The sequence below is a fragment of the Nelumbo nucifera genome, chromosome 1 (genome assembly GCF_055504915.1).
Source record: "Nelumbo nucifera cultivar China Antique chromosome 1, China Antique-T2T, whole genome shotgun sequence".
Classification (NCBI taxonomy): domain Eukaryota; kingdom Viridiplantae; phylum Streptophyta; class Magnoliopsida; order Proteales; family Nelumbonaceae; genus Nelumbo; species Nelumbo nucifera.
The window spans coordinates 69,738,807-69,754,819 of record NC_142649.1 but is presented as its reverse complement, the minus strand read 5'-3'; the positions used below and the strand labels follow the sequence as shown (position 1 = coordinate 69,754,819).

The 16,013-nt window shown below is 41.7% G+C and overlaps 1 protein-coding gene across 4 annotated transcripts in view; it reads left to right on the top strand.

Annotated features, from left to right (window-relative positions):
• Positions 1-351: 351 nt before the first annotated feature.
• Positions 352-16,013, top strand: part of PSF2 — a 50,713-nt gene continuing 35,051 nt past the window's right edge. Inside the window, exons 1-5 of one of the 4 annotated variants that reach the window (XM_010254157.3) lie at positions 352-564; positions 9,072-9,217; positions 9,362-9,473; positions 9,647-9,721; positions 9,820-9,934. In XM_010254157.3, coding sequence (XP_010252459.1) covers positions 9,426-9,473; positions 9,647-9,721; positions 9,820-9,934 — 238 coding nt within the window. In that variant the 5' untranslated portion in view covers positions 352-564; positions 9,072-9,217; positions 9,362-9,425. Of the gene's footprint in view, positions 565-9,071; positions 9,218-9,355; positions 9,474-9,607; positions 9,722-9,819; positions 9,935-16,013 lie in introns of those variants that run through there. The other 3 variants (XM_010254160.3, XM_088902556.1, XM_088902563.1) reach the window with 3 other exon arrangements.

Below are 16,013 nucleotides of genomic sequence, written 5' to 3'. Positions count from 1 at the left end.
AAAAGTAAAAATTTAAAAAAATCAAAAAATTGAAAAAAGGTCAAAACCGTTCGAACGGTTCAAATGGTTAATCGGCCAGTTCAGCGGTTTGTTGACCAAAATCAACGGTTTTGGGGAAAAAATGATTTTGGGGGAAAAAGCAGTTTTTAGGGGAAAACAGAACCGGTCAAATGACCGGTTCCCGGTTTTTCCGGTCTAACCGTCCGATCCGATCCGGTTTTGAAAACCATAGATCGGATGTCAGATTGGTCCTCGGGTTTTTGGGTATCACTGATAGGCTATGCTCATCCCTGCCCTGACCCACAACTAGGAGCCAGATTCTAAAAACGAAAACCTAATTAAAATTATATTGGCCCGCGCGCGCGAAGAAAGAAGAGAATAGAGATTAAAAAGAAAAGCCTGAAGGAAGGAGAACAAAACCTTAAGCAGTGAGAACGAACAAAGAAGAGTAGAGAGAGAGAGAGGAGAAGCCAAAGATAGGGAGACAGAGAGAACGAATAAAAAGAAGAATACAGGGAGAACAGGTGCTGCGACCGTTGCATTCAAGTCCAAATCGAAGTCGAGGTATGTATTTTTTGTTTTTTTCTCGAATTTATTATTTTTCCATGAGAGCATAGTCTAGGTCTGATCTGTTTCCTCTTGTTTTCCTTTTTCCCCTAACATCAATCCACCAAAGTTATGGAATTGTCGAAGTCTTCTACACATTTGAGAAATAACCAGAATCGACTAGAATGTTGTTTTCTTTCTTTGAACAATGCAAATTGTATTTTAAACTAATCTTCAATCTGCATAAACAGAAATACCCAGAAAAGCACTAATCTTCAATCTGCATAAACAACTTTTTTACGCCAATCTGCACAAATAACTGATATTCCCCATCCACGAACCCTGTTCATTTTCTAGTTAACCCAGTAATTGTGTCTAAAGCCTAAAACCAGGTCCCATGAGACCAAAAAGAAAAAGAGGGTCGCCATTTGCTAATCAGAAGTTTATAGATTAAACAAAGTACACTAATCTGTTGAATTCTCCAAAGAACTGGCCCTTAACACCTCATGATTTAAACCACAAGTAATTGACTTAAGGAAAGACAGACACACATCCCTTTGTGCCTTACTCTATTCGTTCCATGTAGTAGCATTGACAACACACCTATGTCGGTGCTCTATAACGGTGAATTTGTTTAATGAGATGGTGGCTTACTTGGGATTGTTGATTGCCATTATTGGAAGTGCACTGAAGATTTGGTGGATCAAACATAGAGGTTTAGCCCAAGATTCCATTCAACTCTTTCAACATCAAGTATAAGCCCATACCTTTTTCTTTTAATTATATAACAATTGTGTATATTAATTGTCAAATTCCTGGGCTCTCAAGCACAAACCAAATCTTTTTGTTACTTTCTAGCTTTGTGGACGTCCCATGGAAGAATTGATGAATAAACAAATAACAATATGATGATGATGTTGGTGTATTAGAGTTTTTCTTACATCTCATGTTTCTTTCAAACATGGTTTCTGTTGTGGATGCATTCATGGGGAGGACGTACAGCCGCCGGCAGCAGCAGTAAGGAGAGGCCCACAGGGCGGCAGCTTATCTTATCAGCTCTCAGCTTATCTTATCTTATCCTTAGTAGTTTCCCTTATCTTACTTTATCTATTAGAAGAATAGTAGGAGTTTGTTTATCTATTAGAAGTAGGAGTTTGATTGATCTTAGAGTTTGATTTATCTTAGCCTTATCTGTAAGTAGTCGAATTCTACAGGGAGTCCTCCTAGAGAGAGGATTCTCACCTCTTGTAATCTCCTATTTAAGGAGCTGCGAATTGAGAATAAAGGCATTTAGTTTCAGTCAAAGAGAAGAGTAGAGGAGAGTTAGGGTGATCTCTTGAACAAATCACCTTAGGGTCGCCACGATAGGGTCTGCACGCAAAGGGAGGGGCAAGGGAAAGCTAGAGGTTCTCCCCGTGGACTGACCCGTGACGAGATCCTATGCCCGGGCCCACAACATTTTGGTATCAGAGCCAAGCGTCATGGGCAATATGGAGCAGCTATCATCCAGGGTCCACGACTTGGAACACTGACTCGTGGAGAACCACGCGGAAGGGAGAGAAGTCAAGGAAGATGTCCGAGAGCTTCGTCGGCTACTCGAGTCGTATTTCTCCACCAGGGAGAGGAGCCTTGAAGGGGCGACCACCACTAACAGCTGCCGACCAGATTTGGCGGAGGCATCCGGCGAATGACAGATCGCCACCCCAACAGCAGCGGTCATACCCAAGTACAGTAGGCTGGACTTTCCTTCATACAGCGGCAGCGGCGACCCACTAGGATGGCTGTACCGCTGCGAGCAATTCTTTCGCAATCAGCGCACGGAGGAAAGGGATAAGGTCAGTCTGGCCGCGTTTCATCTGACAGAGGAAGCACAGCTCTGGTTCTACCGAGTAGAGCAGGAGGAACCAGGACTCAGCTGGGACCAATTCAAGTCCTATTGCCTCCTCCGGTTTGAGCCCCAATTGACAACCAACCCATTGGGAGAGTTAATTAACCTCAAGCAAACAGGGACCGTAGCAGAGTACCAGCGGCAATTTCAGACCCTTCTCGCCAGAGCCACCTCAGTATGCCCAGATCAGCAGGTGGATATGTTCACTGCTGGATTAGCCGAGCCCCTGAGAGTCGATGTGGAAATGCAGAGCCCTCCCAACCTGATCACCGCCATGAACCTAGCTCGTGCTTTCGGGCGCAAGCTACAGATTAGCCGAGGATCTTTCAGCATGGGGCGTTCAACGACTTCATGGACAAACCCAAAGTCAATTGGAGGGGGGGTCTTCTTTGGCAGCCAACAGGGAACAAAAGCTTCACACAGGTAACACTTCCAGATCGGCACCTAGCATAGGAAGCAGCATGACGACACCTCCCATCAAACGCTTATCTAGAGCTGAGATGGCGGAGCGCCGGGCAAGAGGGCAATGCTTCAACTGCGACGGGCTGTACTCAGCCGGGCACCGATGCAAGTGGCTGTTCTGCCTCCTGGTAGACGAACTGGAGGAAGACGAGGAGGAACCCACAGCACTAGAACCCGAGATCTCCCTCCACGCCATCATCGGGATAAAGAACTCTCAAACCATGCAGCTGCGGGCACAGGTGGCAGGGAAACCAGTACGTATATTTGTGGACTCGGGAAGCACGCACAATTTTGTCAGCGAGCAAGCGACACTTCAACTGAAACTACCGGTGGAAAGCAGACCGCAACTACAGGTAGCCGTCACAAATGGGGAGAGAGTTCGCAGCCCTGGAATCTGTAGGAACATCCAAATACAGGTCGAATCCGAACCCTTCTCCGCTGATTTATTTGTGCTGCCCCTGGACGAGTTTGATATAGTGCTTGGGGTTAAGTGGCTCATCACTCTAGGCCCCATCCTATGCGACTTCAATGCCCCAACCATGTCATTCCGCCTGAATGGAAAACAAGTCACCTGGCAGGGAACCAAGGTAAAGGCAAAAAGACCGCAAGTGTATATTCTCCATGGCGAAACCATGCACACCGCAGAGATGGAGAGACTTCTCACCGACTTCCCGGACGTATTTCAAGAACCCAAGGGACTCCCACCTGCCCGATCGTGTGACCATCGGATTCCTTTAATACCAGGTTCAGAACCCGTCGTCGTCTGGCCATACCGCTACCCGCATTTGCAAAAAGATGAGATAGAGAAACAGTGTGCGGAAATGTTGAAACAAGGAATCATCCGCCCTAGCCGCTCCCCCTTCTCTTCACCGGTTTTATTGGTACCAAAGCAAGACAACACTTGGAGGTTTTGTGTGGATTACAAAGAACTCAACAACAGAACCCTCAAGGACAAATTTCCGATTCCCGTGGTAGACGAACTGCTGGATGAACTCCACGGGTCTCAGTACTTCTCGAAGCTAGATCTCAGATCAGGGTACTTTCAAGTCCGGATGGCCCCCGAGGATGTGGAAAAAAACAGCCTTCCGGACGCATCATGACCACTTCGAATTTCTTAGTCATGCCGTTCGGCCCTACCAACGCTCCATCCACATTTCAGTCGTTAATGAACGAGGTATTTTGGCCCCACCTTCGCAGATTCATCCTAGTATTCTTTGACGACATCCTGGTTTACAGTACATCATGGGTTGAGCACGTTCGTCACCTACGAACTGTTCTGGAACTACTGCGCCGACACAAACTCTTCCTGAAGCGGCCCAAATGTTCCTTCGGGGAGCGCCAGGTCCTTTATCTGGGAGATGTAATCAGCGGGCAAGGTGTCTCAGTAGATGGCTCCAAAATCCAAGCAATTCAAGAGTGGCCCAAACCTCAGTCCACCAAAGCTCTCCGCGGGTTCCTAGGACTGACTGGGTATTACCGCAAGTTTGTAAAGAATTATGGACTATTGGCTGCCCCATTAACCAAGATGCTAAAGAAGAACGCGTTCCAGTGGGATGAAGCAATTGGCACCGCCTTCGCAAACTTAAGGGATGCACTCTCCTCCACCCCCGTGCTGTAGTTACCAAACTTTGACCTAGAATTTACGGTTGAATGCGATGCTTCCGGTATAGGCATTGGAGCAGTACTGCAACAACAAGGACACCCCATAGCCTTCTTTAGCTGCAAACTAGCTGACCGGCATCTTAAGCTACCGGCCTACGAGCGCGAGTTGATTGGACTAGCCAAGGCCGTACAACACTGGAGGCCATACTTGTGGGGGAGACCCTTCATCGTCAAGACATATCACTACAGTCTCAAGTATCTACTGGAGCAGCGACTTACCACTCCACCTCAACAACACTGGGCGAGTAAACTGCTTGGGTTTGATTTCCGGGTAGACTACAGGGCAGGGACCTTAAATCGGGCCGTAGATGCCCTGTCCAGGCGTGACGAAGATGCTATACACCTTTGTGCAATCTCTCGGCCCCGCGTCACCCTATTGGAAAGCATTAGAAGCATGCTGCCCTAATCACCGGAGTGGAGGGACCTTGTTCAGAAAATACAGTCCGGAGCAACCAACCCGAACTGGTCCATTCACGACGAGCTGGTACTATACAAGGGACGGGTATATCTCCCAGCCGACTGTTCCTTAATCCCCTCCATCATCTCCAGCATTCATGACTCCACACATGAAGGTGTTCAGAAGACATTGCACTGCGTCCATGTCGATTTCCATTGGCATGGTATGCGGGCTTCGATTCGGGACTTCATCCAGAATTGCTCTATGTGCCAACAACAAAAATGGAAAAACTTACACCCGGCGGGCCTACCCAAGGTTGGCGGAAAATCGGTCTTATTTGTGGTGGTGGATCGTTTTTCCAAGTATGCTCATTTCATTCCCTTATCCCACCCATATAGCGCAGTTTTGGTTGCCCACGTCTTCTTCACACATATTTCCCGTTTGCATGGGCTACTCGAATCCATCGTCAGTGACAGGGACCCGGTTTTTACTAGCACCTTCTGGAAGGAGCTATTTCGATTGCAAGGAACAACCCTAGCCTTTTCCTTTGCCTACCACCCGCAGACAGACGGGAAAACAGAGGTGGTAATTCGTACCATAGAGATGTACCTCCGTTGTTTTGTGGGTGACCAGCCACGACGTTGGGTGGATTGCCTTCCGTGGGCCGAATACTGCTACAACACGGCCTATCACTCTTCTCTTGGCATGACTCCATTCCAGGTTGTCTATGGTCGGGAACCCCCCCCCTATTGTCCTATGAACTCGGTTCGACACAACTGGAAGAAATCGATCGTGGTCTACAAGATTGTGATGCCCTCCTGGCCGAAGTCGCTCTCCGCTTACAGCAGGCTCAGACACGCATGAAGAATGCCTACGATCATCGCCACAGAGAATTAACTTTCGAGCCCGGACAGTTCGCGTGGTTGAAGCTCCAACCCTATCGGCAACACTCTCTCAAAAGTAGATCTTCCCCTAAACTGGCTCCCAATTTTTACGGGCCCTTCAAGGTTTTACGGCGAATCGGGAAAGTTGCATATCAGCTCGAGCTACTAGAGCACAACAAACTCCATGATACCTTCCATGTGTCCTTGCTCAAGCCATTTACAGGTACTCCTCCTGATAAGGTACCTTCCCTACCACCCTTAAGGGACGGCAGACCCATCCTCCAGCCTCGGGCTCTGGTTTGATCTCGCATCAATCGGGGTACTCTCGAAGTCCTAGTGGAATTGGACGACCTACCATCAGCTGAGGCCACTTGGATCCCCTGGACTGTTCTTCAAGACGCCTACCTAGATCTCGAGCTTGGGGACAAGCTTGTTGCCCAGGAGGGGTGTAATATTGTGGATGCACTCGTGGGGAAGACGTACAGCCGCCGACAGCAGCAGTAAAGAGGGGCCCATAGGGCGGCAGCTTATCTTATCAACTCTCAGCTTATCTTATCTTATCCTTAGTAGTTTCCCTTATCTTACTTTATCTATTAGAAGAATAGTAGGAGTTTGTTTATCTATTAGAAGTAGGAGTTTGATTGATCTTAGAGTTTGATTTATCTTAGCCTTATCTGTAAGTAGTCGAATTCTACAGGGAGTCCTCCTACAGAGAGGATTCTCACCTCTTGTAATCTCCTATTTAAGGAGCTGCGAATTGAGAATAAAGGCATTCAGTTTCAGTCAAAGAGAAGAGTAGAGGAGAGTTAGGGTGATCTCTTGAACAAATCACCTTAGGGTCGCCACGATAGGGTTTGCACGCAAAGGGAGGGGCAAGGGGAAGCTAGAGGTTCTCCCCGTGGACCGACCCGTGACGAGATCCTACGCCCGGGCCCATAACAGTTTCAAAGCTTATAAAATATTGCTTTTCTTAATTCTAGAAGCAATAGGTTTATATAATCATGATTCTCTAGATAAAAACACTAGTCTTCCAAGTTCACCACATTTTTAATAAAAAGTACTTTCATCTTTCATTCATTTGAGTATGGATCTGCTGACCATAACACATTGCTGGCCATATTCACCAAGCCGCACATAAGAAATATCAGTGATATAAAGTACAGCCGATATTCCTTATAGGCAGCTGGATCAACATGGCCAGCAATATGTTGACAGAACCCCATAAGTAAATCTTTTGATTATAATGTTTTATTTATGCATGATGACAAACCTGCAATTTGGATGTTATATTTATGTATGAGAGTAGAAATATGTCTAAGCATTCAAGAGAACTGATTTTAATTTTTGTTTCACCAAGGATGGAAACAACTCAGGTTCAGTACAGTTTGGGTTCACTAAGGACGACAATGTTCCATTTGTCATTTTATTCTTGTTGATTGAGTGATCTTTGTTCTTTCTTTCTTTGCAAAATTCTAACTCCAGCATTGTTTAGCCATTAATTTCCGGGGGGAAGCATGATCAAACAACATATTTCGAAGAGCAACTTGTATTTTATAGATTAAATGCTGAAGCTCCTTTCTAGCATGTGTGCTGGTTTATTCCTCCTGTATTACCCTATCATCAAGCTTTATTTGGATTTCAATTTTATTGAATAAGCTTTGTATTAAAATAATCTTTGTATTAAAATAATATTTGCCTCACATTTTTTAATACAACCAACATCAGCAGTTTTATGTGGTTAAGCATGGATGTTTGTCTATATTCTTCTATGAGATAGATAGTTGCAGCAGAGATTTTAGGAAAATGCTTGGTTGGCTAAATTAGGCCTGCCAATTGGAATAGGGGACTCAGCTTCTGCAGAGTTTCAAGCAGTCTTGCAAGGAGTACAGATTGCGAGACAGCTAAATTTTGATAGACTGCTCATTGAAGGTGACTCTAAATTGATAATAGGGTGGCTGAAGGAACCAGAAACAGTGAGTTGGAAGTACAACGAATCTATGAAAAAGTTCAAATGGCTAGTTAGAGACATGACAGTTCTTGTGAAATGGGAAAGGCGGTCTGCAAATGAAATGGCTGATTATTTTGCGAAGATGGGGGTGTTTAAGTCTGAACTGTTCTTGGCTCAGTTGTAATTTGGGTCATTGTAGAATGGGGCTGCACCTCGCATCCCTATTGGGATAGTTTGTCTTCTAAATCTTGATGTAATCCCTCTTTTTTAATAAAATGCTATCATTTATAAAAAAAAGGCCTGCCAATCATTAATCAACACAGAGCTGATCAAGTTATTACATGTTCTTGTTTATCTTTCCTCCACAGTTATTGTTTGGGACAGATTATAGTTGAACCTGTTATTTGGACAGGTTATGTATTAATGAGACAAAAAAATCCAAATAACATAGATCTGGGCCAAAGGGTAAAATTGGCAAGAGATGAAAAAAATAACAATTTACCATTTTACCCAGGAAAGTGGGTGTTGCAAAAGAACATGGGTAAATGCACTTACCTAGGTAAGTGTTTCCTGGGTAAGTGCATGGGTGTTGCAAAGGAACATGGGAAACACTTACCTAGGTAAGTACATTTACCCAGGTAAATATGTTTCCGAAAAAAGAACAGGGCCCAAGGGTAACACCCTACGCAAGTAGAAAATTACATGGGACATAGTGAACTGTTGAATGGTTGTGAGTCTTGTATTTTATGATTGGTGTGGAGTGTTATTATTGGTTCCATAACCTGCTAAACAGCTGTTGTTATCAGTAGGGGTGCAACTTGGGTGGGCCCAATCCGAACCTAGACCGGTCCAACCCACAAGTTTACACAGGCTAAGCTTAAATTTTTGGTCCTTGGGCTGGTTCTGGGCTCAAAAGTTTTGGCTTATTTTTTGGGCGGGGCTAGGGCATAGCCCTTAGAAGCCCGAAGCCAACCCAAATCGGCCCAACCTTACCCCAACCCAAGCCTGACCCGACTATATACATATATATGTGCATATGTAGATACATATTTGTATGCATACGTGCATATATGCATATATTTTTTTTTTTCAATAAACTATACATGTATGCATACATACATATATACATACATATACACACACATATATCAATTTTTTGTATGGACTAATTAACCCACCCATGCCCAGCTGCACCCGAGACTAACCAAGTGTATCAAATTTTAGAGCTCTCTCTCTTTCTCTCTTCAAATGCATGACTGATGTGGGACGTTATTATGGTTGCAGAGCTTCTGACGTGCGGCGTTATTATTAGTTACACAGCTTTTGACACAGCTATCAGGTTTAGATAATTTGTGCTCACTGTTTGCAGCCCTAAACTCCGAAACTGTCTGGACTGTGGACTGAAATCACTTCTCCTCCAACCCTTGCTGGTAAGCCTGGTATCGATTTTGCTTCTACCCCGTCGTCTGTGCAACTACTGTCACCTTCTTCTATTTACTTCCTCATCTGCATTTCCTTGCTTTCTCTTTAATTTTTATGAGGATTTCATACCATTTCATCTGTCATTATTCCAGGTTAGTGCAATCATATAGTTGCAGCATTGTAGACGCAGACTCCTTCAATCACCAAATTTCAGGAATGGCTGGACAATCTGACCCTCACTTATCAGTTTTTTCTGCAGCTGAGGTCTCTGACATTCTCTCCTTTCTTCTTTCCTTTACTCTCTCCTTTCTTAGCACCCTTCATTTTAGATTTGGATTCTAATGTTTCATCTTTTATATGAAAACCTGTTATTCTCTTACGTATTGGAGTGATGCTAGGCTCTGAGGCTGATTATTTGAAAGGAATTGGTATTATAGGTAGAGTTTCTTGCAGAAGATGAAATGGTAGAGATTGTTCCCAACATGAAAATGGGCCCTCTAAATTTTATTTGTGTAATTATCTACTTTCTTATCTATTTCTTTTATTCTTTTCATTTTGGAATTTGGACTCTCTATTTTTTCAATTGACGATTGAGTTGATCCATTAATAGGGTGACTTTGGTCCTTTTCGTCCACAAATTGCAACTGAAGTGCCGCTATGGCTTGCAGTAGCTTTGAAGAAGAGGGGAAAATGTACAATTCGACCACCCCAGTGGTTGTCTGTTGGTGAGATTTTTATATTTAATTTATTTTTCTTTTCCATTCCCATCACACTTGCGCTTGGATGTTATATTCTAAAAATATCACTATAAACATTAAAAAAGAAAGGCTGTAGTTAGACCTTTAGATAAATTGGTTAACGTGGCTAATGTACTACATCATAACCAAACAGTCAGAAGTTCAATTGCACTAGTAGGTGCTGGATGTCCATTCTTTGTGTAACTTTGTACATCCTTGCATGTACCCTTTGCACAACCATAATTCAGTTGGCCTATTTACAAATAAAGTTGCTTGACACTGTCATGGATTTGATGTCTTGAAATTAATGGCAGTGGAAGAATTGTTATGATCTATCATACTATCATATTGTGAGTGTTTGTTTGTGAAAGAGGGTGGGTTGGAAAAAAATATTAGGGATAAGATTTTTCAGCTAAATGATCAATAAAGGAATTAAGTAAAGACAAACCAAAATGGACTTGGAACAGTGTCAAACCAAAAATAGTGATCAATGATGCTGGATCAATCAACATGGATGAATTACACCTCAAGAAAAACTCAGTAGCAGATGTAGCAAAACTTTATTTTGCTAGTTTCTCAACCAAGAAGAATACATGTTATTTGTGGATCAATCTGGTGAGCGAGTAACAGCTCTTTTCTTTGACTATATACATATAAAAGATTATAAACTGTTTTGTATTTAAATATCTCCCTTATACCTGTTAAATTTCTTAAGAAAAAAAGGAGATATATGAAGAAACCACAAAATCTTAAATAAAACTCTACTTGTTTAACCAGGTGCATATTACAGCCAAGGATCAAAACAGGTGTTTTGAGACCCCTCTTATATATATATATATACATATATATATATATAATAATTTTTGAAAAAAAAGCTAAAAAAATATAAACACACAAGGATTTTTGTACTGATACACCTCTGCCAACACACAGAGGTGTATCGATACTTTGAACCTTGAGTACAGCACTAAGGCCAACTTAGCTTTGGGTTTGTCTATTGCTGGATTATAGGTTTAGGAAAGAATGTGACCTTTTGTGCCATATGGTATGTCTTTTCATCATTTCAGCATGGTTTTAAGTATCATTTATGATCTGGTTTGGTTTTTGGTGGCATGGAGTTAGTGGTTCTGTTTTACTGTTTTATGGAAGCTACCACGCCTTGGTTCCATTCTTCTCAAACAACTCAATTGCAAATTGCCATTTTTCTGTTGCTTTCTGGAAGAAAGATATTGTGATTTATCCTTTCCTGGAAAGCTTAAACCTCTTGTGTTACAGAAATTGAGGGTGACACTTCTTCTCTTTTTCTTGTTCTTTACCTGTTTGTATTTTTAAAGATCTAACAACAATGATAGATCCTCTTAGACTGACATGCTTTTCTTCAAAATATCAATATAAAATGATTACCAGATAATATAGTGTGGCATCAGTATAACATTCACTGTTTATGTTCTTTCTTCCCTTCTTTCTCTTAGATATTCTATATTACAGACTTGCAGTTTTACTTTGTTGCTTTGACATTCTCCATAATGGTTTAATTGAGAACTAGTGAGTAGACTCACTTCTGCCAACTTTCTATGGGCTTGAAATGTCCACAATAAATTATCCAATGGAATTCAGATTTCAAAATTATTATGATATTGGATGGGTAGCCCTATGCGAGCTAAGTGGGCTAGGAACTTAAAGGAATGTCTCAAGGGGATAAATTACATCTTTAGATGAGTTTATTGAAGCTACCTAAGACACCTGATTTGACATATAAAGGGTTGTTTTCTTGGTAAAATATCAGTAGAAGATTAGAACAGAGAGGAGAGAGGAGATAAAGAGATTTTGGAGTAAAAAATCTCTAGCTGGCGGCACCAGCTTTAGTATTTATATTAGGGCCACCCACTCTAATAATAAATGGGAAGAAAATTACACATGTGCCTCTGTGACGCTAAAATAAAGAAAAGACTGACAGTTTCAACACTCCCCCTCAAGTTGGGACATAGATATCAATCATGCCCAACTTGTCACATAGGTCATTGTGTTGCAAGTGATGTAAGCCCTTTGTAAATATGTCTGCAAGTTGCTCCTTGGAACTAACATATGGAGTACACACTTCCCCATTAATAATTTTCTCCTTGATAAAGTGTTTGTCTACCTTAATATGTTTAGTTCTATCATGAACAATTGGGTTGACTGCAATGTTGATGGCAGCCTTGTTATCATAATACAAGGACATGGGGCTCAACTGTAAAACCCAACTCACTCAACAAATTCTTTATCCACATAACTTCAGCTGCTCCATGGGACATTGCTCTATACTTAGCTTAGCACTAGACCTAGCCACAATACTTTGTTTCTTGCTTTTCCATGTGACTAGGTTTCCTCCCACAAAGGTACAAACCCACTAGTGGACTTTCTGTCATCAACTGATCTGTCCCAGTCAACATCTGTATATACTTCAACCTTCAAATGCCCATAGTAAACCAGTTATTGGAAACTTCTTTAGATACCTAAGGATTCTCTCAGCTACCTCTAAGTATGTGGTCTTAGGAGCATGCAAGAACTGACTAAGAACACCCACGGCATAAGTAATGTCTGGTTGGGTCATGGACAAATACAAGAGCCTTCCCACAAGTCTCTGGAATTGATTTACATCCTTGATAATCTCACCACAACAGTTACCCAGTCTGTGGTTTGGATCAATGGGAGAGTTAGCTGGCTTATCCCCTAGTTTTCCCGAATCCTGTAACAAACCTAGGATGTATTTCCTTTGAGAAATAAAGATCTCCTTTTGTGAGCGGGCCACTTGACTTTCAAGGAAATACCGTAAGGGACCTAGATCCTTCAAATCAAATTGAGTGGCCAAGAGGTCCTTTAGCCTTTGAATTTCAACTTTCCAATCACCTGTGATCACTATGTCATCAACATACACTATCAAGGCTGCAATCTTTCCTTCTCCTCTTTTCACAAATAATGTATGGTCAATTTGGCACTGTTTGTAGCCAATCTGCTGCATAACCATAGTTTTCAAGGCGCCTAGGCGAGGCTAGGTGACCACAGGGCGCCCAGGCGCCTAGGCGTTGGAATTTTAAAATGCTTGTTTTATTGAGTTTTTACTTTATATATGCTTTTCGGACATGTAATTCAGCCATAAAAAAAAACATTTGATTCAATTCAGCCATACAATCACTAAATCAGCCATAAAAAAATTGAATGAGAAGAAGAATCAGCCATAAACATTTTATTCAAGTTTCAGATTCAAGACATTTATTTCAGCCATAAAAAAATCAGCCACATAATCATATATACTATTGATATAAACAAAAAAAATTGAACGAGAAGAAGAAGAATTAAAGAAGAGATTAAAAACTGAGATGATTCAAGACTTCAAGTGTGAAATTGTGAATGACTGAAGGGAGGAGAAGAGTAGGGCGGAGCCCCTGTTTTTTTTTCAAAAAAAACGGGGACTCATGGGGCAGACTGATGATTGAGAGTGAGAGTGACTGACCGAGAACACCACTCATGGGGTGGGTGGAAGTGGAGAAAGGGAGGACTGAGGAGTATAGGGGCGGAACGCCTTTTTTTTCGAAAAAAAAGAAAAGGACTGGCGAGCCCCTGTTTTCTCAACTGAACTGATATCTGAGAAGAGAAAGGAGGAGGAGAAGAAGAAGGGAGGACTGTCGGAGCCTCTGTTTTTCGAAAAAAAAAAGTAAAAAAGTAGAAAATGCTGAAACTCTGAAATCTGAAGAAGTATCTGCTTGAACTAAGGTGCAAGTGCGAGTGCGATGGAGCTGGGCTGCTTGAGTTTGCAGAGTTCGCCTATTCGGTTCTCCTCCCTCTCCAGTCGAACCAAAACCCTTGTCTTAGTTTAGTTGTATACACTATTCTATAGTTGTCTTAATACTAAACTGATACAGTGTAACAAGGTTTATTTTAAAGGAATACAACAACCAATGAAATATCAAACTAATAAATAAAAAAAATAATTATTTTAAATACATTAGGCGCCCGCCTAAGTCTTTGGGTGGGTGCCTAGTGCGCAAAACTTATGGCGTTTGGGCGAGGCGACCTTCAAAAACCGCCTAGTCGCCTTGACAACTATGTGCATAACCAGATGAAACTTGCTAAACCAAGTTGGTGATTGTTTTAGTCCATACAAGGACTTCTTTAACTTGCACACTTTATGTTCTTTGCCTTGGGCACTAAAGCTAGGGGGTTGTACCATGTACACCTCTTCTTTAAGGTCACCATTCAAGAAGGTATTTTTAATGTCTAGTTGATGAAGATCCCAATTAAGGTTAGTAGTAAGGGAGAAAAGAACTCTGATAGAATTCATCTTATTTATTGGAACAAAAGTCTCAGTTAGTCTGTGGGAGTTATGATCATATCCTTTGGGGGCTAATTGGCTTGTGGTTTCCCCCATTCTTGTATAATTATCTTCTCATCATAAATAAATTTTACCTTACCTCTTTTCAAAAAAAAGGAGAAAATGTCTCTGCATAATCTACTCCATACACTTGAGTAAACCCTTTTGCCACTAATCAGGCTTTATACCTTTCTATTGTGCCATTAGCCCTGTGCTTCATTGCGAACACCCACTTACACCCTATCAATCCCTTATCTTCAGGAATATCCACTAACTCCCATGTACCATTTTTATGTAAGGCATTTATCTTTTCTTTCATTGCATCTGTCCATTTAGGTACTGAGAGGGCCTCTGCCACATTTTTAGGGATAGGGACATTGCCAATGGAAGAATGGAAGGCATAAAATGATTTATCAAAAAAAAAAGGAAGGCATAGAATGAGGATGAGATGTTCTCCTTGGAGACAAAATGGGAGATAGGATGCTTTGTGGTACAAGACCTAACTCCCTTCCTTTGTGTAATAGGATGTCTAGGTTATTAGCAGATGAATTATCAATTGCAATAGGGTTAGAAACATCAACAAGAATAAGAGTACCTGGTTGGATAGGATTTATCCTCGGTGAAACTAATGATGTTGGTGGTACAACTTCAAGTTGCCCTACAACTCTTGAACTCGGCTAGCCCTTGCGACGAAGGAAAACACAGAACGGAGGAGGGTCAAGCAGGGGAGGAAGAATTTGGACTTGTTTCTCCTCCACCCTATGGAGAAATAGGGAAAGTGTGAGCACTCTCAAAGAAAGATACATTTGTAGAATCATATTATTTTTTGAAATAGGGTTGAAACACCGATAACCTTTTGAGAAGAAGGGTAACCCAAGAATACACAGGGAATAGTACGGGGATCAAGTTTACCATGAGTAGGAAACAAGTATTGAACAAAACAACGACAACCAAACACACAGATAGGAATAGAGAAGAAGGGAACTTTGGGAAATAGGAGCTTATGAGGGGCCTTGTACCTTAACAAGCGAGATGGCATATGGTTGATAAGGTAGGCAACACATAATACAACATTGAACCAAAACATTTTGGAACATTCATGTGTATGAATAACCCATGAGCAACTTCAAGGAGATAACAGTTTTTTCTTTCTACAACACCATTCTGTTGGGGGGTTTTAGCACAAGATCTATGATGGATGGACCCACACGAAGCCAAAAACCCCGTGAGATCACTATGAAAATACTCTTTGGCATTGTCTGATTGGAAAATTTGGATATCTGTTTGAAATTGAGTAAATATCAAGCATTGAAAATCTTTTATAATTTTGGGTACTTCATCTCTGGACCGCATGGGATACACCCATGTATATCTGGAGTAGTCATCAATAAGTGTAATGAAATATTTATAGCCAGTCTCAGATAGTAAATGTAATAGGGCACCAAATATCAAAATAAACAATATGAAAAGGAAAATCAAATATATTATTCCTTGAAGCAAAATGATTTCTACAATGTTTGCTCAACTGACAAGTTTGACATGTGAACCAGACATTAACATTGATTTAAACAAATCTTGAAACAAAACTTTTAACAACTCAAAAGAGAAATGACCTAAACGACTATGCCATAAATAGACTTGACTCTTACTAGACTGGCTCTTGGCTTAATAATCACAAGACTGGCTTTATTCTCCAACATGTAGAGATCACTCACC